The sequence below is a fragment of the Sinocyclocheilus rhinocerous genome, unplaced genomic scaffold, assembly GCF_001515625.1.
Source record: "Sinocyclocheilus rhinocerous isolate Xijiao unplaced genomic scaffold, SAMN03320098_v1.1 scaffold3136, whole genome shotgun sequence".
Lineage (NCBI taxonomy): Eukaryota > Metazoa > Chordata > Actinopteri > Cypriniformes > Cyprinidae > Sinocyclocheilus > Sinocyclocheilus rhinocerous.
In genome coordinates this window covers 296,958-320,619 of record NW_015655418.1, presented here as the reverse complement: position 1 = coordinate 320,619, position 23,662 = coordinate 296,958, and the positions used below count along the sequence as shown (strand labels likewise).

The window sequence follows — 23,662 nt, the reverse complement described above, 5'->3', positions numbered from 1 at the left end:
TCGTGATGAATGAGTGACAGTTTTTAATACATTTAAAGCGAGCAATATTTGCATGCTGTATAGTGTATGCGATAATATATTCAGAATTTAAATAAAACTTGTGTTTTTCATGCTTGACAAGCAGCCACGTACGACACAGACAAAGCTAACTACTACACTATATAGAAAAAGATAATAATTTCAGAAGCACAGATGTGATTCTGCAACCGAGCCTGGTCCAAACGCAGGATTTAGGTAAGGAAATGGTTATTATTTGTATTGGCTGCCACGCCAAATCATGCACACCTGCTTGCTTTTCTGTTTAATTTAACAGTGTTTTTGTGAACATATATATACTTTAATAACAAATAATTGTAACACTTTACAATAAGGTTCGATTAGTTCATGTTAGTTAATGTATTAAAGTATATTAACGTGTTAGTTAATTATTGTAAAGTGCTACCTAAATAATGTATTTTGAGCGAAAATATTACCCCCCTAAGAAATATAAAAGCCCCCCCAGGTCGTGTGTCCTGGTGCCGGGCCTGCAATGCGCATAAGTTTTCAGAGATTCTGTGACAAATATTTGCCTGTGAAACTCAAGTCCTCCTTTTGAAATACTCATTGTCTCCGATATTAGAACTGAGCACCCTCCACCTCCTTGTATGCAAAGTAAACGGTAACAGGTCCTGAAGAGGTCTGAACCGTCTCTGTCACTCCAACTACCATCCATGAACCCAAGCCATATGCCAAGCATGGTATACCTTAGAGAAAAAGAGAAAGAAAAAAAAACTATTAGAAATTATTTATTGTGCTGTCAGTAATATCAAAACATGTGTAAATCATATCAGAACTGACCTAGGTTGATGAATTTCAATGCACCAAAAAACTTATTTTCAAACTCCAGGTTCTGTGGAGGTGCTTTGGTGCAGTGGTATTTAATAAAAGGGAAAGCACCGGTCCTGAGGATGTGGTAGTTTGCTCCCTGCACCTGCCAGTTGAAGTTGGACAGACCGAACTGGTCATTGATGACATCCCTGTAGCGCACGCAGAATGAAGTCCAGGGCGGGAGCGCGCGCTGAGTGAGGTGACATGTTAGTACTTCAGAGGCTGCAGGACGAGGCGCTTTACTCCCAAAGGTGCTGGGGAACAGGGCCACTTTTAGGAAGCCACCGTGGATTCTGCGTAGAATCTCTGTCATTGCGGAGTAAACCCTAAAGTCAGGTGGTCTAGTATCAAAAAGAGGTTTAAAGAGCAACTGTTGGCGCGTCACATCATTTCGTCACGATAAAAAAAATTAATTAAGTAACGTAAATCATTAATAAAGAACATCAAACCCAACCAAACTGCAGCTGTGCAACCTTTAATCAGCGGGGAAATAATGCCGAAACTTTCTGTGATGCCGAATCACTGTACAAGTCCCGCACTCGAGAGAACGGTTCGGTTGTCAGTGAAAGTTATACAACTTACCGGAGCGGCTTTCATACTCATTTGACAAATATTTACATTACTACTCCATTACTTTTACGAAAGTACGATTAATTAGTTCGTTTTCTGCAGAAATATAAGAGGCGTTCAATGCAACCTTCACCGGTACGATTAATATCTTCTCCGGGAAGAAACAACCAAGCGCTTTTTTTGTTCCCATTTGCCCTAGATACTCTAATGTGTACAATGGCTCTTCATTCTCCTGCACACATAGACTTCCATTCATAAATGGTATTACTCATAAAATACATTATAGTAATAGAACAAAATATTGGATATCTTAAATATCCAATATAATTCATATATTATATTTCCAATATATTATAAATAGCCAAAATATTGGATTTATTAAATGTTTAATAATTTTGATTATTTTATATGTTGGTCAGTCTACATTTAAATTGAACCCATATCTGGAGCCAATTACATACAAACTCCACTAAATTTTGTTTGTTTATTTGTTTGTTCATCAGCTGGTCACAGCCACATATAAATGGTTACAGTTCGAATCAATAACTGAATTTCAGATATTGGTCTTTTAATATTGAATATTTAAAAGGGTTTTTGATATAATAAAAAACACCTGAATCCACAAAAACTTTATAATTTATTTAAGGTTTTCTTGAAATAACATACAACAGATTCAAACAATTTATTAACAAACCCACAGCCACATATAAATGGTTACAGTTCGAATCAATAACTGAATTTCAGATATTGGTCTTTTAATATTGAATATTTAAAAGGGTTTTTGATATAATAAAAAACACCTGAATCCACAAAAACTTTATAATTTATTTAAGGTTTTCTTGAAATAACATACAACAGATTCAAACTATTTATTAACAAACCTATATAATTATCTAGATGTTGCTACTGTTTAGAATCAGTGTGCATTGTAATGTACAGATAAATATCTATTTAAAAACTATCAAAAAAAAAAGGAAATCAAAATGGATTATTTTTGAGTGATTATAATTTATGTATGCATTATACAGTTTACGGATTAAGCAACATTCCTCTTTTGCAGTCTCTAGCTATGAAGAGCTAAATGTCACGAATGGCACAACTAAATTGTAATTATCCTGTTTGCATTGTTAATCTTTCTAGAGAGAAAAATTTGACAACATTTTAGATCACTATAACAATGTGATCTGGACAATGTAACAATGGACAAATCCACCCACGCAGATTCATACATGCGTGTATCTCCTTTTAATGCTAGCCACATTACAGCTATAATTGAGGTCTATAGAAATGTTTGGTGACAGCAATTATAACTGAATGTGTAAATGCTATTGTATGATAGTCCCTAAGTATGTTGATTAATTTGGGGTTGATCTGTGAGGTTTATGAGATGATAACTGTTTGCTTTCGGGTGCAGTAATCTCCTTTTCTTCCTGAGATGTGGTTTGGTTTTGTATGGTCATGCCCAAGACCTTCTCAGTGTCCTTTATAAGGTCCTTATAAAAGCAAACAATAGCAGACATTCAGTCAGTATATGTCAGACTACAGATCCTATACCCTCTAGCCACTGAACAGTGAATGAGAATTCCTCTATCAAATTAAGTAACTGTGTGTTGAATGTAGTAATTCAGCAAGTGTCAATGAAAGTCCAATTGTGTATTGTATAAGATGTTATGACACACAATTGACGATTTCTCAAAAAAATGTGCTCAAGTAAGATGTGTCCTCACCTGAATTTGCCCAAAAGCTCAAATTCAGTACTCTTTGCCCCAAAAAGTCTCAGCAAAACTTTGGTATAATGCTGGTAATAATAAGCTTTAGTTATAATACTAACAATCATTTATTTAGAATAGCATATTTAGACAAGATTGCAAAAACAGTTCTATGCAAACTGGAAGTTAACCCTTTTTTCCCACTGCACCTGTATGGCCCAGTCTATTCATCATTTGCCAAAGGTAATATGCAACCAAATGTTGTGCCAAATTTCAATTTGACTTGAAAAATGTGAAATTATTAAATTAAACAACCTTGAACACTGTGAAAGATGAAGTTTATTATTACTAGCATTACACTAAAGTTTTGCAGAGCCTTTTGGAGCAAGTGGTGGAGTAGTGAACTTGATGCAACTTCTCTACCAAGTGACTGATTCTTACTGCTGCATTGTGGATATATTTTTGTTAATGATTTGATGGTCATAGTTCATTCTTTGTCTTTGTAAAGTGACCCTGAGTGTTTGAAAGGAGCTAAAAACATTATAATATGTAATATGGTGAAACCATCAAGAATTATTGTGATTAATATCCTACACTTTCAGACAAAAAGGTAACAAACTGTCACTGGGGTATTAATATGTATTAATATGCACTTTTTAAAGTACTAATATGTAGCATTTAGGGGTAAATAAGGTAAATAAGGTGCTTTTATACCTTCTGGTACCTCCTCAGTGACAGCTTTGTACCTTTTTCATAGAGTGTAATTTGTAGATACACGATCTGAAAGTGAAACGTTTGAATAATATTTTTTCTATGGCTAATGTGAAGTAAAGAACATACCATTAGCAGGTCTTTTAAGAGTAGGTTAAGAAAAAACAACATCCGCATACCCTAAAATTGTTTGTTCCTTGCATATTTGGAGCTGATATTTCCTGATGAATGATTGACAGGTTGCGAGCAAAGGTCAGCAGAGCTCCCTGGAGATCCTCCGAGATTGTTCTGTTAACGACACGCAGAAACAAACGAGCTTACTAATGATCCCCCAGAACCATCATCAGAGAAAAACAAAAAAACAATCACCTTGTTTGGCTGTGGGGCTGTAAGGAGCTTAATGAGAACTCTCAGCCTTAAAGAGTGTGCTATTCTTCAGGGAGAAATGAGGAAGGAAAGCAGGGCTTCAATGGGATAGGTATAGGATTTATGTGATGAATGCCTTTTAATTCGACTTGGCAGTATTTTGTGCTCTGACACATTTTGGGTTGAGGTATTCACTACATAATGTTTAATCTGCTCTTGGGAGTGTGCTCAAGGTCTAGATATATCTCTAATGGTAATGGGGACAGAGGAAGGGAAAACAGAGCTGGAGAAAGATAAGGGTAATGCGTCTGCCTGCTTCTTGTGGGAACTCACAGCATGCCAAGGCTTCTTCGATCTCTGCTGTCATGGAGGGCGAACACAGTGCCTTGCCTTGCCTGAAACTCATATAAAATATATTGAAAGACTTGCTCTGCAATCAAAGAACTCCAGGTGTATTATTGCAAAACAAGCAAACATTTTACCTTGACATCATAACCTATGCCCTGTGCTTTGCACATCAGGAAAAATGTGCTATAATATACCAAAGAAAGATTGGTGTGAAGAAGTCGGGTGCACATCACTGCAAAGCGATTGGTCACTGAGGTTTGCTAAGGAGAAAACAAACACACAGAGAGTTAAGCAACAAACTGCATGTGATTCTGTTGCTAAAAATTTGACCAGTACATCTAAATGATAAATTTACCTCTCGGGGACAGCAATAACAGCCATGCTAGAAACAAATAGAAGGGTTACAAAAGCCCCCACGGAGAAACAGGCATTAGTCTCATAGTCCATAAAGGGCACTGGGGAGACCGAGTCCTGCGTTATTAGGTTATACCGCTGCAGAAAACAAGAAAGGTTTCCTCTAAAACCCAACGACGCTCGCAGACACAGCAGATAAAAGATGTGTCTAAAAGAACACCACAGAAGCGGATTAGTTAAGAGTGGCAGGACTCGCAGGACTCGTAGCGGGCATGAGGCATATTCTCAGTGACAGATATGAAACGGAGGGTAAAGCCCTTGCACAGTGTGTGAGGCATGAGTAATTCTCTTCTGTGGAACTCTGTCTTCAGCTGTCAGACACACTATCCTCAAACAACAATAAAAAGCTTTTCCTGCAGGGTTTTAATTGTGTTTGCAATATTCTGGGCCTAAATGATGGCCAAAGCCGGAGCCATTAAGACAGGCAGGCAGGAGCTGGCCGATATAAGCACATACAAACTAAATGAATGTTTGATAAAATAATACAAGTCGCAGATTAACAAGCGTAAACTCCGGTTTGCCACTAATAAAGGAAGTCTATTGTTTAGGGGCTGGCATCAGGTTGATGAGGTGCTCAGGCATGCATACACATGCATAATGAATATGGTATGCATTATTTATGGGCTGATTATTTAGGCTCATCAATCAAAATGATAATGAATTCAGCTTCTTCTAAACACCAATCAGGTCGGAAGCGTAATTACAGTGTTTAGTTGTATTTAACCAAAATAAAACAACAAAGCTTAGCTAGATCAATCTTTATGGATGCCTTGATATATCGGGATAATATTCAGCAGAGGACTTTTATTGCTCTCTGGTCCGGTCTCAGGGAACACATTCGGGATAATAATGGCATGCTTGTGCTTTAAAGAGCTAAAAGAATCCCAAACAGTTTAGAGAATAAAATTTAAAGTGATGGTTGACCCAAAATTCAAAGTTCTGTCATCATTTACTCACCCTCGTGACCTGTATGACTTTTTTTCTACTGTGGAACACGAAAAAGATAATTATAGCAAGATGTCCATGCTGCTCTTTTCCATGCATTGAAAGTGAATTATGACCACGAATGGTGAAAGATTTTCAAGGCAAAACTTTCAGTGAATAATGACGTTAATTTCAGTCTGTGCCTCACATCATATGCCTTAAAAGCACTTAGAATATAACACACAAGTTGCATAGACTACTTTTATAGTGATTTCATGATATTTTTTTGACATCCCATGGTCCCCATCTACTTTATTACATTGGTTCTATTAATACTTTTATTAAGTAAGAATGCATTAAATTGATAAAAATTAATAGTAAAGACTTTTATATTGTTACAATAAAATTCTGTTTCAAATAAATGCAGTTCTTTTGAAGTCTCTATTCATCAAAGAATCCAGAAAAAATGTCAGTTTTCACAAAAATGTTAAGCAGCTCAACTGTTAATAACACTGATAATCAGCATATCAGAATGATTTTTGGAGGATCATGTGACCCTGATCCTTAACAGAAATAAATTAGATATATTATATTATATATTATAGTAGAAAACTATCATTTTAAATTGTAATATTTCAAAATATTATTGTTTTACTGTATTTTTGATCAAATAAATGCAGCCTTGGTGAACATAAGAATCTTCTTTCAAAAATATATATTTTTTAAATCTTACCTATCCCAAACCTAGGTAGGTTTAGAATGTCATGAGGGTGAGAAAATGACAGAATTGACATTTTTGATTTAACTATCTCTTTAAGGCTGTTACTGAACTATTCTAAAATAAAGTCTTGAATATGTTTGAATACCATATTTCAATATATATAATAACCATGTCTTCCTAATGCTGAAAGAGAGAGTGGATATTTTAATTGAATTTACGGATTCTTACAGCTTTGGTCTTTACTCTAGCATTGCGTAAGGAAGACTTCACGTCTCTGACTGGAGAAGGAACCTCCAATTTACTGGTGCGGCAGTCCAGTGTCCCCCTCGTCATCGTGAGCATCAGCTGGGTCATGGCCAACTGGTTACTGTAGCCCAGGTCAAGATCAATAGCCCATACCTAAATACAAACCAGTGCACACAGATAAGTCAGCAGATACAACACATAAATCAAAATAACTATTCACTTATTTTCAGCCAACAAGTAGATAATGACAGAAGTTTTTAAAACAAACAGACAGATGGATATTTCAAAACTGTATTTGCAGAAAAAAAACAAAGCTCAACAGACATTGTGTGTGTGTATGAGAGAGAGAGAGAGAGTAGCATACTGCGTCGAAAGCCCAACTGGAGACTCTCTTCACATCTGTATGGTTAATGGCATCATTATAAGGATATTAAGGGGTCAGGCCCAGTCGTGGCCTTATGCTTAAACAGGGCTAATTTTCCCTGATAATAATCTAATAGCTATGCCCTGTCTTCAAAAAGTGGCAAATAAATCACCAGTGAAGGAGTTGTTAATAACTAAGTGGCAGTTGGCTGACTCTATGTCGTCCCTATTTGTCAACCTAAACGCTGCTGCCAGCGAATGCAAATGGTGGCCGGGCTGCTGAAATCACTTTATGATCACAGCATCGTGCTCAACGTTCACATGCTGAAATACAGTGAACCGAATCATCTATTTACACTGGCTTTATTTCAACTGCAAACACTAATTAATTTCAGTATATAAAAACTATTTTAAAGAAAGAGAACAAAGGATGTAATATGCTTGTTTTATTCTGTTAAATGTCTTAAGTAATCCACACGACACCAGTCCATTAATTAACATCTTGTGAAGTGAAAAGCTACATGTTTGTAAAAAATAAATCAATCAGTAAGGTGTTTTAACATTATACCTTCGCTTCTTGCCAAAATATGAGTCCATAATTAATTATAATGCTTCTTCCAGTGAAATCACCTCGTATTTTAGCCAGAAGCAACAGTTTAAAGTTAAAAATGGTCTTGATCTATTTATTATAAAAACATGCAGCTTATGCTTTACAATATGTTAACTGATGGACTGAAGTCGTGTGGTTTACTTGTTGATTATTGTTTTGTTTTTATCAGCTGTTTGGACTCTCATTCTGATGGCACCCATTACTTCCAAACTATCCATTGGTGAGCAAGCGAAACAAACTCATCTACATCTTGGATGGCCTGAAGGTAAGTACATTTTCAACAAATTTACATTGTTGGGTGAACTATTCTTTCATTCAAAATTTGACTTTCCCCCAAAATTTAAAGCTCTTTTAAAAACTAAGCAACCAAAAAATAAATTCCTTTTAGAAATAAGCTCTTATAAAGGGATCAAAGCAATGACCTTTAAAAATAGGACTCCAGGCTTACAGGAAGACCTCAATATAGAATTCACCCAGCAGTGCCTCCCGTCCAGTTAATACCTGTGCTTGTGGGATAGGTGGGACCATTTAGCCAGTCTGTAGAATCAGCCAAGCCTGCTTCATTGTCAACCTTAACAAAGGCGCTTGATATATACGCCCAGATTGTACCTGTCTTTTATAGCTCCTTCACTTTCATTAAAAACTGCAATCTTGCAGCTGAGCCTCCCTCCACACACAATGTGAAGCAAGCCTGCAAGGGCAAACACATGCGACCCACCTCTCCCCCACAGATACAAAAAATACAGACTGCTTTTAGCAACAGGTTTGAATGTAAATTGATGTTTAAATAGAGACAGGTTAGCACTAGTCTGGCAGATCTGTCTGCCTCTGTGCCAGGAGAGATGGGACAGTAATGTTTGGATTTATCCGTCTGAATTCCTTTTGTCGGTTTTAATTGTGTGTGCAGTTTATTCTCTGTAATACAATTCATCCCGTGCTACTGTGAATTCACAATATAGAGAATCCTGGTGCTATTCAATCAGAATAATGCATGAATTACTTTCATTTGCAGGAGTAAAATCTATTCTATCAGGAGACTATATGAGATTCAAGTGCAAAATTTTCTGTGGAAGAGAACATTCCACCTCAATGCGTAATTTATATTAAAAAAACTGCCGTTCTCTAAAAATCTATTCTATCAGGAGACTATATGAGATTCAAGTGCAAAATTTTCTGTGGAAGAGAACATTCCACCTCAATGCCGTTCTCTGACTTCCAAAGTCAATCATCTATTTTAAAATCACAGCATGCCAACTGAGTCAATGATTAAAACGGCACATGTGACATTCATTTGAAAATATATCAGTTCTACAGCATTTCACCATTTCAGAATGATTAATAGCATAATGTGCATATGGAGCTGTAAAAATCAACCACTGGCTCAATGGGGGCTTAAGACTCATTGTTTTAAGTAAATGTCATAAGCTATTTTTCAGAGCCGTAACATCTCATACATTTCAAGAACATACACACATGATTACAACACAAACAAAAGCATTAGCTTATACCAAAAGGCCTGTCCATCCCCACAAAGGGCCCTGAAACATTAAGAACAACTGAGAGGAGGTCTTCTATTTGCAATAGTGACAGATATAGTGAATACAATGCAAGTGTGTTCTGCCACCCTCTAGTGGTAGTGGGAATCGCTAAAAGAACAATGTGACAAGACATATTTCCATCTTAGGCCTGCCAAGCAGGAATCATTGATAAAAATCACAGTACTCTAATTAATTATGCATCATGTTGCCTAGTTATATAATCACTTCTTTGCTCACTTATCATTTGCACTATGTACAACATTTCCACAGGGGATATTCACATTCCATGACTTAATAAACAGACCTAAATTTAGAAACACAAGTTTTGAAAAATTACTAAATCAATATCTAACACAGCAAGGTCAGTGAGGTCAAATCCATACAATTTTTTCTTCATTAGACTCATATTTATTTTAATGCATCCCCTCCTTTTTTCCCTGCAGAGATTTTTCAGTTGTCATGTCCTTTGGCAGAGATGCAAAGCAAACCGTGCACGGTCTGAAACGCAAGGAATGCTAGTTAACCTCCTACTGTTAGGGGTGGCTCAGCACTGTAAAAAAATTGTTTATTTAGGTAACCTTAAAAATGAGCTTCATGAGGTCTAAATTAACATCTAAATTAACTGTTTTCAACCTTACTACATTAGCTTATGCTGTCAAAAAGATTAAAAATAAAACGCTCTTTAGTTTAGATAACTGAACATATTCATTTATAAAATACTTAGTCTCTAAAATCTACTCAGTGTAGTGTCTTAAAGTAGTTTTTGCAGAAATTAAAAAAATAATGGGAAAATCTCACAAATAACCAAGCCAAAAAGAACATCAATAGTAACGTGCTGAAAGCACTACAGTGTTCAATCTGTCTTGACAGTGACCAAGAACCCCAACGTCTGAGGAAAAGACACCCCAGCCTGGCCTCCTGTCTGACACCACTACATAGCAGGGGTGTTGTAAGGTCAGGGGGCAAGGCCTTAAAAGGGGAATTAGTTTATTGACACAATAAGACCTGACAGTTTATTAGATAGCCTTTTGGCACATTAGCCCCCGGTCATTCTTTCATCTGTACAGCTCTTAAGGGGAACCTATAGGAGTGTCCTATAACATCTCAATAAGAGCCCAGAACCAGTAGATTGAACCCTCACACTGTCTATATTCTAAGGTGAGAACAGTGTTAAGGGCTGTGACAGAACAGTGCCACATGTCAGATCCCATCTCGTTCTCAACAACTTCTTAACATGGAAGGTTTTGTTTTCATAGAGCGGTGTAAAACACACAGCTGACATTTAAGGGTCAATTTGTCAATTAGAGAGCTTGTTTGATAAAAGATAGATAGAGCTGAGTGCTTCCATTGTTCCTGGAGCTCAAATGGTAGAACACGGCGCTAGCAATACCAAGTTTGTGGGTTTGATTCCCAGGAAATGCTACTGATAAAAACATATACCTTGCACCATAAGTTGCTTAGAAAAAAATGCATAAATGTAACCATTATATTATGCTTTCAAAGTGTTATCTAGCCTAATGTACTGCATAATGTCATACCTATAAATGTAACCTATATGTTATCTATATTCATTTTCAAATGTACATTAATGTTGAAAACAGGTGTGTTTATTAAATTTTTTGTGGAAACCATGATATTTTTTTCAGGATTCTTTGATGAATACAAAGTTCAAAAGAACATTAGTTGAAATAAAAAAAAATTGTAACATAAAAGGCTTCACTGTCACTGATCAATTTAATGCATCCTTGCTGCCTAAAAATGTTCTTACTCTATATCTTACTGACCCCATCTTTTTGAACGGTAGTGTAAAATAAAGTGTTTGAAATAAGATTGTAAGTAAGTAAGTAACCTGCTGCTCGAGGTTGCTGGGATGCAGGAAGGTGACTAGATCTAGGGAGATGTGGCCCATGATGTAGCGCTGCTGACAGGCCTGACCCACACAAGTGCAAATGGAGTGCAGGACGTCAGGGCAGATGGAGGTTTGAGGTACGGTGCAGCCCACCCCTTCCAAACCACTCGGCCCACGCAGTTGATCTCCACAGGACAGCATGCGAACATCTCCTCCCGGCTCCACCAGAAGATCCACTGTCAGACACGTCACACTATCACTCCACCTGTGGAAGGAGATGGATAAAAGAGAAAGAGTATCAAGAAAGATCTGACAAGTAATTGGTTAGAGGTACTTTGCAAAATTAGTTGAAACTACCTTCCCTCAGGAAGTGTTCTAGGAAACAGGTCCATGTGGCATAGCAGGACATGTTGGCCGGATGGGCATAGGAAGGCAGAAGATGAGAAACCTCCTCTAAGAACATGATCATCACTGACTCCTGCATCAAAATGACAGATAAATGCAAAATCAGGCATAATTTAAGCTACATAGAATGACCTAAATAAAACTAATATTCTGTCTTTTACGCCATCAAGCAATTTCCAACCAGTGTCTGGGCCTGATGTAAAAAAAACTAAAACATATGACAGTACATAGTGTCGATACCCTTGATGAAGCAGTAACTACTGAAGTGTGTCTTAATTTGACATGCCTTACAAAAGCACAGAAGGTGGTTGTGTATGGGGGTGGTGGTTGGTGTTGATTGACAGCCCTTTGCCACGGCATCACAGTAGTCTAATAGCTTTAACTGAATGCAGTAGTAACTGTAACTGTAGCACCTGTCCCCAATAACAACTGACACATGCTGGCAGATAAATACCCATGCAAGCCAATCGATCAGTAGATCGATCAGGGTCTGTTTCCGATCAATACAGCCCTTGTTTCTGTAACTAGAAAACACCATAATGGCTTTGACACTTAATTATGTTGTTAATTGCAATGTTTGACTTCCTGTGAGTGCCTCTTAATACCTGTTGGTTAGTAAGAGAAAGAATTTCACCTTAAGGACCTCTCAAAGCAGAGAAGAATGGACAGATCACTTACGGATTGCACATAAGTGCATAGTTTGTGCTTAGAACTGCAGTGAGATGTATAGAAAACAGTTTCTATTAAGCACAATATAAAAGGGGATATAATCTTTTTGGTGGGAAACTATTTAATAAAAGGTCCTTTTTTAATTTAAGTACATTTAACAAGTCAATAGGTCCTGTTTTACAACCTTGAGAAGTGCAGGTTATGCTCTAGAAAATGTAAGGATGAATCAATTTTTGATCTTCATAAAGTCTTTATCCTTTTCAAGTACATTTATAACGTTCAAACAAAACTGACATCACTGAGGAAGTTGTCTCAAAACGAGGAGATACGATGCTGTTGATATTCAAGTCATGAAACAGTCATCATCATATTCATACCAGAAGAGCCAGGGTCAATCGCTGCGCAGTGATTTTACCCCCGACACAAGCCATAAAGCACACAATGGTGTGGCAAAAAGTGTAAGGAAACGGCCTTCGTTCCCCGCGAAAGAGCAGGCGCGCTCTGAGAATTTGCCAATGCACTTCACACGAACAGCGGGGAGAGAAGGAAAGCGAGAGGGAATAATTTTTGCCATTCTTTATTTGGACTTAAACTGCGAGCTGTACTGTGAGAGAGGATTCGGGCTTTGCTTGGCTTCCACATAAAGATGAGCTATTTGAAAATAGATAAATAAAACAGACGTCTCCTGTGTGCTTTGATTGCTGTTTGATCTCAACATTAGGAAGAGCGACATTGCAGTCACGAGCATAGTCAAAAGCATACCTCCTAAGAGGGATATGGGGCTTTTTAAAAAGCTTTCCTTAAAGGGATAGTTCGCCCGAAAACAAATATTCTTCCATCTTCATGCCTTTGGAACACAAAAGTAGATATTCTGGAAAATGTCTTAGTGTTTTTTTGTTTTGTTTTGTTTTTGTTTTTCATGCAACAAAAGTCAGGTTTTTTTTTTTTTTTGGACCCCATTAAATTTCTTTTTTTATGAACAAAAACAGGTAAAAACATTATTTGAAATACATACTTTTGTGTTTTGTGCATTGTTTTTTTTTTGTAATCCCTCTGATTTACCTTTCCTATAAATCAGATATTAGATATACCAAAAATCCTAAACAAATATGAAGTGATGATACTAGGTAAATCAACGTTTTGAATAGATATTGATATTTTGAATGAATATGGGGCTTTCCTTAAAGGTATAGTTCACCTGAAAACAAACAGTCTGCCATCCTCATCTCTTTGTTCAAAAAGTAAAAGCAAAAGTAGATATTTAGAAAAATCAGTGTTGTTGTTGTTTGTCCATACAATAAAAGTCAATAAGGTCCAGTGTTGTTTTGGACACCATTAGCTTTCATTACATGGACTGAGACAGGTGAAACAGTCTTCAAAATATTTTTCATTTATTTGTGTGTGTGTGTGTGTGTGTTTCTGTGTAAGCCATATACCTTCATGATATACCTTTCTTATACATCATATGTTGGGCATACCAACAAATCCTGTACAAATATAAAGTGGTAATTTCAGGTAAATCGACATTTTGAATAGGTTTGAAAATAAAGCCTGCTTATAATATGGACATATTTGCGGATTACTTCCCAAATGCAACATTAACCAAAGGGGAATACAGAAAGTGTCGTTACATTCAAAATCTAATAAAATAAATGTGGTACAACACATAATCCCACATGCATTGAATAAAATAAGTAGGAGACAATCTGTCTATCTGTTGATGCTATTAGTATAATGCTCCCTTGTGTCTAATGACCCATGTGCTGGCAGAACGTGCATGTTTGTAATGTGTAAAGTGTAGCGTCTACGAGTCCACCCAGCCGTTGAATAGAGTGAGATCCACATGTCTTTAACCCATCTTCTTTGAATAGCTGTAAGGCTCGCCCCAGGCTGAAACACCCCTCGGGGTGTGGGCCTCCCAAACACACGGCAAAGAATCACACAGTCTTTCTTTACACTGCCTCTAGGTCTGTTTTCACACTTATCTCTGTGGCTGTTCCTCTATAGGAACACATGGGTTCTGGTTTCTTTCTCCTGCATTAGAAAAGGCTCTTTATGCAATCAATAATTAAACAATGTACACACAGTAAATAGGGTAAATAGAGGGGGAGCTGAACATAGGCCTGGACTTGACAGGGGGAAATTAAAGGATGCATTATAGTGAAAGACAGCTCCCTAGAGAGGCAAAACACCATTTAAACTTCTATGACTTATAACTAAAGCCAAACGTAAAATATAAGTGAAGCCACCGAGCACTGATAATTGCAGTCTGATAATTACAAAATCATTATAATATTTTTCTCAAAGGATAATGGCCTCCAAATGTGCATTTTAAAATTTTAATTGCAAATAGACGTATAAAATGTACATAAATGTATGTATGCCATACATACACATTTTTTGTACTTAAAGAACAAAAGGCAATATTTACCCTTTATTACCCACTGCAACATTAGACTGACATATGTGTTCTAGAATATTTCCGCATTTGTTGCTGAATTTATTAGCTTAGAGTAATAAAGATAAAATGCAATGAACATAACATCAAGCAGATAAATAAAACAAATAACATGCAAATATGCAACCGCAAACAGAACTGTGAGCATTTAGCAAAATTCAGGCATAAGGGGTTCTGCAGAATGGCAAGATTGCCACTAAAAGAGTGAATACAGATCTGTAGAAAATGAATGACACGCTGAAATAACCTCTGTGCTCTCCATTCTGTTAGCAGAGCTTGCCATTGATTAAAAAGGTTGAAGAGGTAGAATAAAGGCCCGTACTGGCTTCCATATGTCCCAGAAGCCCTAAGGGTGCAGGCCAGCTCATCAGGCCCCAGTTCCCTTTCCTCTCACTGGGACCCCAGCTGGTGAAGAGCCCCCCATTTAAAGCTCCTTCACCGCCATCACCATAATGGAGCTTGGCTGGGCCTCAACCGCTTACCTCTGTAATTAACAGCACCAATGCCACCACAATTACAGCCCCAAATTCCACTCTCGGCCTCAGTGTGAATTAGGGACTGAGCTAACAGCTTGGAGATAGGACACACGGCCTCCTCTTGCCCCCGGGATAGAAGGCTACAATAAGAGGCTGGAATAAAAAAAGCAAGGTCTGATTTTGCACATCATGATGATAACCCTGTAATTAGCTTACACAAAGCTCACGGTGTAATGGCAAAACACGGTATTTAAATCAAGGGTCAAATTCTAAGCATATGATACAGGAGAGGGTAATGAACACGACTGCAGGCGGATAAAACCGATGTGTTTTTAAAGCACACAGACTGTTGAATACATCACATTTAAATTATAATACATAAATATGCTACAATTCAAATGGCTCATTATTAATTTCCCATGAATTTGAGTCATAAGCACTCTCTAGACAAATCATGATGATGGCATCAAAGTTTGGCCTTGGTCAGTAATGACAGGCTTGTCATTGAGACAAGGGTGCATTTTGTACAGAACGTGAATATAAAAACCAGGAAAAGCGGAAATTATAATGAACAGGGCTTGTGACTGAAGTGTAGCTGCATTTGCAAAATAAAAGAAATGGCACATTTCATTTCGCATTTAAAAACAAGCCACTTGATATTTCTGAATTGCTACTGTTGCACAACAGGCGCTCACTAATGCAGACTGTGCATTTGAATGGTGTAACTGTGATTAGGACAAATCAGAACAAATTTTCTCAACAGATTTATTATATTTGTTTTAAAAGCAAAATCTCTGTCATGTCCCCTGCCTTACCAAAAGCTTTGATTTTTACAAAATATTTAATAATATGATATCACCTTAATATTTGGGTTTTATTAAACAATATGGTATTTTACACACTGAAAGGAACTTAAATTCAATTTAAATTAAATGTAAAATAAGATCCAACATAATGAATGTACATTATCCTGATAATATAATTAAATTAAACAATTAAAATAAAAACATAATAATACAATATAAATTAAAGTAATTAAAATGTCTTTTCTCAAAAAAACAACAACAACACAACTGCATAACTGAAGGCTATTTAAAGTTAATTTATTTAAAACTAAAACAATCCTACCTTTACTTGAGACTGAGACGTTCTCCACTGTTCAGGCCCGTGGCGGCTGAACTCCTGTTGTGCCCATGGGTGGCATTTTAGGTGGCAAACGTCACAATAGGCCATTCCCCGTCCACCCACTTCGCTATCTATCTTAAAGAGCCATCGCTGGACTTCCATGTGTTCTGTCATCAGCCTGGCCAGAGCTTCATGAAGCCGGAAGACAGATATGAATTACCTCTAATATTCCATTCTTTTCCTACATCATCAATTTAAGTTTCACATGAGGTATTTAAACAGATGACTGGCACACAGACCTGCTCCAGGGTGTATATATCCCACTTTCCTGGAGGCATGTCGACCCCTGCGCTACTGAAGATCCTTCTTCCTCCGGATTTAGTGCTGTATAGCTGGGCCACCGCAGGCTCTGTGCCCATAAGTGGAACTTCGAGTTCATCTGCCACAGCCAGGTCATCAATGTGGGTGACACCGCCGATCATGTAGGCTTGTTTCCTCTGGATCAAATTCTTGATGCGCTGTAGTGTTCTAGGGCTGTACTTCAGGAGTAAAGCTAGACACATGTTTCGGGTCTGAAAGAGGAACATATATAATGCACTGTTGTGAGTTAATGGTCAATCTGATGAGCACAAAAGCTGCAGAATTAATGCTGTATGTTTCATAATAACATTATAAGCTCTAATAAAGTGTATACATAACAGAAACATATTTTTACTATGCAAAGGTGAAATCTCAGCGGTCTTTGTGTACATAAATAACTGTCCTTTCCACTCCAGCTCTAATGTCTTACCCCTCCCTTTTTCTATGGGTGTAATTTATGAACGTGCACAAACACATTGGGCCCATTACGTGCAGCCGGAAGGGTCATGACCTCTCCTGTACTCCAACACGTTAAATTGATAAAGGAGAGTCAGGGGAGGGCCATACACCTCTGCAGCCTCTTGTCTTTACTATGTTCTTAGTGATGGGCTCCGTGGGGAAAGCACTAATTACTCCACATCTGTATGTTTGATCCAAACAGAATTGTCCCGTCTGTCATTGGCACGCCACACTGGCAGCAACGCCTAACAGAGATTTATCCTACTGACACGTCTGGCAGAGTTTACATACGGAGAGGAATCGACAGGGAAGAGGCAGCGCGTGCCGCTCGTGCGCTATGCGGCAATAAATAACAGAGATGCACTGCATGCACGCGCAGGCAGTTAGGCCTACAATAATTGAAGAAACAAATTTGCATTGGGTAAAAAAAACTCTCCTTCCTTGCAAAATATATACTTTCAAGAATAGTTTACATTTGTGTTGTATTTTTCTATTCATGAACTTTCCACTTGCTCTTTGGGGTTTTAAGGTAACTTTTTTTTATTTTGAAAAATCTATTAAAATAAGTTTTTTATTGAATTGAACATCTATTTCAGGTTACAATCCACCTTTTTCCTAAGTAAGCGATGAGCGCCGCCATGATGGATTCTAACTTCCGTTTGAGTGCTCTCGTCTTCCGGTCTCCATAGAAATCCATGTTAAAAGGAGTTAAAAAGATCGACTGAATGAATTAAACTGAAACTTTCTCAATATAACTAAATATAAAAATGTGCACAGGGTTAAGCTGTGCTGTTGTTGGTTGCCACAGTAACAGCAATAACCTTAAGGAATTCCTGTAAAGTACTTGTTGTGCTTACAAGCAAATCTGTCCGTGTCTGGCGCTGTATGCCTTGCATAAACGATGACTAAAGAAAACAAGCATGGTCTGCACCGCTTACATTACAATACTTTGTGTGAGATAATAAAATAAAATGTTAAAATAATGTGTGCTCTTATCATTTTGTGGACAAAATCCCCCTAACTTCACCCCGATCGAGAGTTGTCGTAAATAATAAGTAAATATTACAAATAGTAAATATTTTAAAGAGTAAATATTTAAATAAATTACATAGATTTTTATAATTTGTTTATATAAAAGCCAATTATTTAATACTGCAAACATTTTGCATTTATAATATCATGAGATACATGAAAGCATATATCATTATTATAATAAATACAAAGCAATTTTAGAATCATTATAGTTTGGGGTCCCTGATATCAAAAAGTGTATACTGTATATTGACAATGTTTATGTTTAGTTTTGAACAATATCAAATATATATATAAAAAAAAAAAAGATAATAAATGCTAATGTGAAAAAGTCTTCTTTATCTTCTTTGCATTTCTCCTCTCCCCTAGCGTTCTTCCTAATCTAACTGTTTAATAAGCCTGGCATTGTATATTATGAATATTGTTGCTCTGTGACAAATTGCTTTTGTTCCTCTATTGTAAGTGGCTTTGGATATAAGCCTCTGCTAAATGAGTCATTGTAAAAGTGTAGATCCTTGTGCTGAAACCTAATCATTTATGGAAGATCTGCACAGAGTAGTAAATACAAAGGTCACCTCTGTCGCCCTCTACAGGTGAGAAATAAATCAAATTCTTCTATGAAAATTGTTAACAAAATCATGTGCACCACCATATTTCAGAAGTCACTTTGAGGGGAGAAAAAAAGGTGTGTGTGTGTGTGTGTGTGTGGTGCACCATACTGAAAAATTCTCCAGTGCTTCTGGCATGAAGATGGTGAAGCGTTTGGCACAGTGGGACTCAGGCGCAGAAGCATCGCCCAGCTCAATGGCTGTCTGCAGGCCCAGCAGACAAGTGTAGTACTGGAGAACATCCTCGCCCAGGTGCACCGGAGACACATAGATGACCTTGACGTTCTCATCTAAATGTAACACAAACAGTACTGTGTTTGCTTTCATGTGTCTGCTGCCAATCCAATTTGATCGTGTGATGGTTAAAAACCCTCACCTCTGATGTCACACAGTCGGCCCATCTGGGTATTCTGGAGTACATCAAATCCCCTGAGACTGAGCCGCTGATGTTGGGAATATCCTATTGAACAAATCCAAATGATTTGAAATGAGATTTTAAATATTTTAACAACAAATTAATGACTCTATTCTAAGTCAAGACACTCAGAATCCTCAAAAACGAACTCTATAATGTCTATAATGAAATGATTAAATGCATGCAAACTAACAGAGCGAGGCAATAAAAAACAATAGGGTTCAACTTCTTAATTAGCTCACACAGGCCTCTCCTCAGCCACCCCCAGTGCAAAAATCACACTCCATCTGCTGGTGATTACAATTCACACTCATCATCATCTCCAATAGCTGACGCAGGTCTCAATGACAAGTTTTTGGTAAATACATTTTCTGCAGGTGCACCCAAATAGATGTATTTTTTTCATATTAAAAATATTATGTGACCAGAAGCCATCATAACAGATGGAAAAGAATTACCCAGTGATGGGACGTGGATGATAGTCCTTTTGGCGGAGATGATGTGTTTCCAGTTGGCTGCCAGACTCTGTGAATCACAGACAGCAGAGAATAAAAGAGAATAAAAGTGATCGGTTACAGACAGCACCCAGCAGCACATGGATTTATCATGTTGTCGGCCCACCGATGGCAGCAAAGGGAGGAAATTATGCTTGTCTTTCTCCCTGGGTCTCATGGAGACAAACCAAGCATAAATCACATTAATTAAATCAGCTAAGTGCATACTTAGAAACATCTTCCCTCTATTAATTCAATTAGCAGGCTACATGAAGCTTTCTGCCAGGGGAAGATTAATGCTTAATTAAAAGGATGTGAGTGTTTAAAGGGTGGAAACATACAAAAGCTTGTGTCTCCTCTCACAGTGAGTGACGGTGAGGATAAATGAACATGTGGGCACTAATTAAGAGACATGCTAGTTTCATAAAGATGTTACAGGAATGACAGCACAGATGAAACATATGTTCTGACAAATAGAAAGTTAATCTACACGTGAGCCTGTGCTATCACAATTACTCTTTTTGTGGAACCACTGTACTTTCTTATGCCACGGATTCATGATCATTTAAAAGATGTGACCAATGACAACTTGAGACATCTCTGAGAAGTTACTCTAGTAAAGACACAATATTACCAGTTACTTTGCTGTTTTTGCCCAGACAGTGACAAAAGTTTCAAGAAGAGCCACAGCAGAACCATTGCATGAATCAGTTGAATGATTCAATTACTTATTCATAAAGACAGCTGCAAATGAATCAGCATTTCTGAACAATTCAATTGAATGAATGATTCTTTGACTCACAAATATGAAGTTTTTTGTTCCTGAACAAATCTTTGTTTTTAAAACAATCGCTCATAGAGACATGAATGAACAAAAATTGGTTGAACAAATAATTTAATGACTCACTAATGAAGACAGTCCCTGTGTCCGAATATGCCTACTTCCCTACTACACAATAGATGAAAAATAGTATGTGAAAAGAGAAGTACATCTGAAATCATAGCATTTATATACCTTTAGGCAAGAAGTACCCAATTGATCTACTATTTCCACTAAGACTCTGAAGTGTGCATCCAATACTTTGCTATCCGCAAGGCCATGGGAGAGGAGTTGTGAATGGCAGTGAAGTGACAAAATATGACAGATGTAGTAATAGTTCATAATACACACATTCTTAATACACAGAACATATTTTTTCATGTGTCGCAAAGTTTGTTCCTCATCAAATGTATAATTAATGTACTAACTGACAGTCTGGAATGCACAGACAATGGAAGTCTGGAGTGATACAAACAATGAAAAGTTAAACTGTTATATCAATTTTCATGGAACGCTGCTCAACCAATCAGATTCGAAGACCAGAACTAACTGTTATATAAATGTGTATTTTATTCACCTCTGCCCTGATGCGGTAGTTTTCTAGTTGGCAGAGACGTGAGGCCTGCAGACTGTTCTTCAAATGGCCCAGTTTGGCATGTTTCAGCGGAGACATGGCAATAATTCGTGCCGCCCATTTGGGCCTGAGTTGGAGCAGGTAGGCGGTACGGGCAGAGTAACGCCTCCAGCAGGTCTGGATGCACACAGCCGCTGCCTGATGCCCCTCGATGCCTTTGTAGCGCTGGCCAGGCTGACACATAAGGTCCCATACCTCATCCCTGTTCTCCAGCACTGAGAGTAGCTTCTCCACATGGGTGCACCGGCCCCTGCCGTCTCTCCAGTCAAGCTCACCTCTCTGCACACACGCTGCCAGCTGCTCCCCACACACCCGCGCCAGTGGCACCGCAAAGTCCAATAGCATCCGCTGCAGCTGGTCCAGAGCCTCCACCATTGCACCCCAATACAGACAGTATTGCTTTTTAAACCTACAGTAGTCAGGATCATCCGGGCCAATCTGACCCTCAACTATGGTGACAGGATATTTGCTGATAACAGCTGGCAGTGGAATGCTCTAAGAAGAGAGAAATGCATATTATAATAAAGGCAAAAGTTTCGAGTCCCATAATGGGACCAAAGCTGTTTAATTACCAACATTCTTCAAAATATCTATTTTGTGCTCGACAGAAGACAAGAAATTCATACAGGTTTGGAACGACATGAGTAAATGATGACCGAATTTTCATTTTTGGGTCCCTTTTAAACTATCCCTTTTAAAAAGTGTTATGGCTCATATTAGAGGTCCTGGATGCTGGACTCTCAGTTGCTGATCTTCCAAGAGCCATTCCATCTCTGCTCACATCCATCTTCAGTTTTGAAGCCTTTTCTGACTCATCTATCATCAGATAAGAAGTACATACTACAATCAAAGACTGTATAATATACATAACCGATATATTAAAAGGATAAGAAAACAATATATAAATACAGTATATGTAATATTTCTCTAGTTATTTGATTGAATTGTAATTTGTTTCAGAAGTGGACCATTTTAGATTACATTAATGATTATTAATGATATTAATATATATTTTATACTAAATAAAGTACTAAATATACTGTATGCCTGACACTTAAAATATCACAGACAACATAAAATTATCTGCTGAAAATGAAATGTTAATTGAACAAAAACGCAATTCTTGAGGCTTGTTTTTTCCACAGTAATTCAGTTTACTCTTCCTATGTACAGTATGTAGTTTGTTGGGATCGAATACACAACAAAAAGCAGAATTTTTGGATACATATAATTGACTTTCTAACTTTATATGTAGGCCGCAAGTGTGTAATGACATTGTGGAAATAGACTGACCCGTCTTACTTTGGCCACTGTCCTCTCTCTGGAGCACATGGACAGCTTTGGGCTGTACTGGTGTTTGCACTGAAGAGAGGTCAGCTGCTGAGGCTAGCAGCCCTGAAAAAAACCAAACAAGTCTTATTGCAGAGAGGATTTGTACACAGAATATTTCAGGGTTTGTGACTACAGCACAGACATTATTCATGAAAACAAAAAGAGGGCACAAACAAAAAAATGAATTTATGCAAACATATGCATATACAGTCATGTTTAAAAAGTTTGGGTTCAGCAAGTTTTTATTTGTTTTTGTTTTTAAAATGAATAAATTTATTCAGCAAAGAAGCATTAAGTGAAAGTAAAAATTCATAATGTTACAAATTATTTCTATTTCAAATAAATGTGGGTCCTTTCTATTCATCAAAGAATCATGCAAATAAAATGTGTCACAATTTCCACAAAAATATTAAGCAGTACAACTGTTTTAACACATAAAATAATAAGAAATCTTTCTTGAGCACCAAATCAGCATATTAGAATGATTTCTGAAGGATCATGTGACACTGAAGACTGGCTGCTGAAAATTGCCATTACAGGAATAAATAATTAAAATATATTAAAAATAGAAGACAGTTATTTTAAATTGTAACAAGATTTCACAATGTTACTGTTTTTACTGTATTTTTGATCAAATAAATTCAGCCTTTCAAAAACTCTCCAAAAAATCTTACAGACTCAAAACTCTTGAACAGTAGTGTATATAATATACAAAGAAATACTGTATTAGTTGTTTAAAGAGGTTTATACCTGCATTAATGTCTCTACATTCGGGTGGTGGTTTGGGGTGTAGGTGTTTAGGCAGACCTGCTGCAGTGAAACTCCCCAAAGCGGGGCCAGTGACCACCCTTTGAGTCCCAACCTGGAAAAACCAAGGCAAACAAATGTTATGTTTTCATTACATAAATGTACACTATACTCTTTCTAACCACTGTGGTTCAACTAAGCTGGAACAGTTATTACAGTTATTATTATTTATTTTATTTAGTCATTTAGCAGACGCTTTTATCCAAAGCGACTTCCAAATGAGGACAATAAAAGCAGTCAAAACTAACAAAAGAGCAACAATATATAAGTACAAATGACAAGTCTCGTTTAGCCTAACGCAGTACACGTAGCAAGGTGTATATATATATATA

General features: G+C 37.3%; 1 protein-coding gene and 1 pseudogene across 3 annotated transcripts; both read right to left on the bottom strand.

Annotated features, from left to right (window-relative positions):
* Positions 1-483: 483 nt before the first annotated feature.
* LOC107718314 (uncharacterized protein C15orf61-like) lies at positions 484-1,564 on the bottom strand. 3 transcript variants are annotated; one of them, XM_016525341.1, is made up of 3 exons: positions 1,450-1,564; positions 838-1,208; positions 484-743 (listed from the first exon to the last, which is right to left on the bottom strand). In XM_016525341.1, the coding sequence occupies exons 2-3, from the start codon at positions 1,178-1,180 to the stop codon at positions 616-618; spliced, it is 471 nt and encodes a 156-aa protein (XP_016380827.1). In that variant the 5' UTR covers positions 1,181-1,208; positions 1,450-1,564; the 3' UTR covers positions 484-615. The 3 variants fall into 3 exon arrangements, with proteins under 3 accessions (XP_016380827.1, XP_016380828.1, XP_016380826.1); XM_016525342.1 differs by having other exon boundaries at positions 838-1,193; XM_016525340.1 differs by having other exon boundaries at positions 838-1,564.
* A 1,001-nt stretch (positions 1,565-2,565) lies between these two features.
* LOC107718313 (IQ motif-containing protein H-like) overlaps positions 2,566-23,662 on the bottom strand; it is a 26,998-nt pseudogene continuing 5,901 nt past the window's right edge.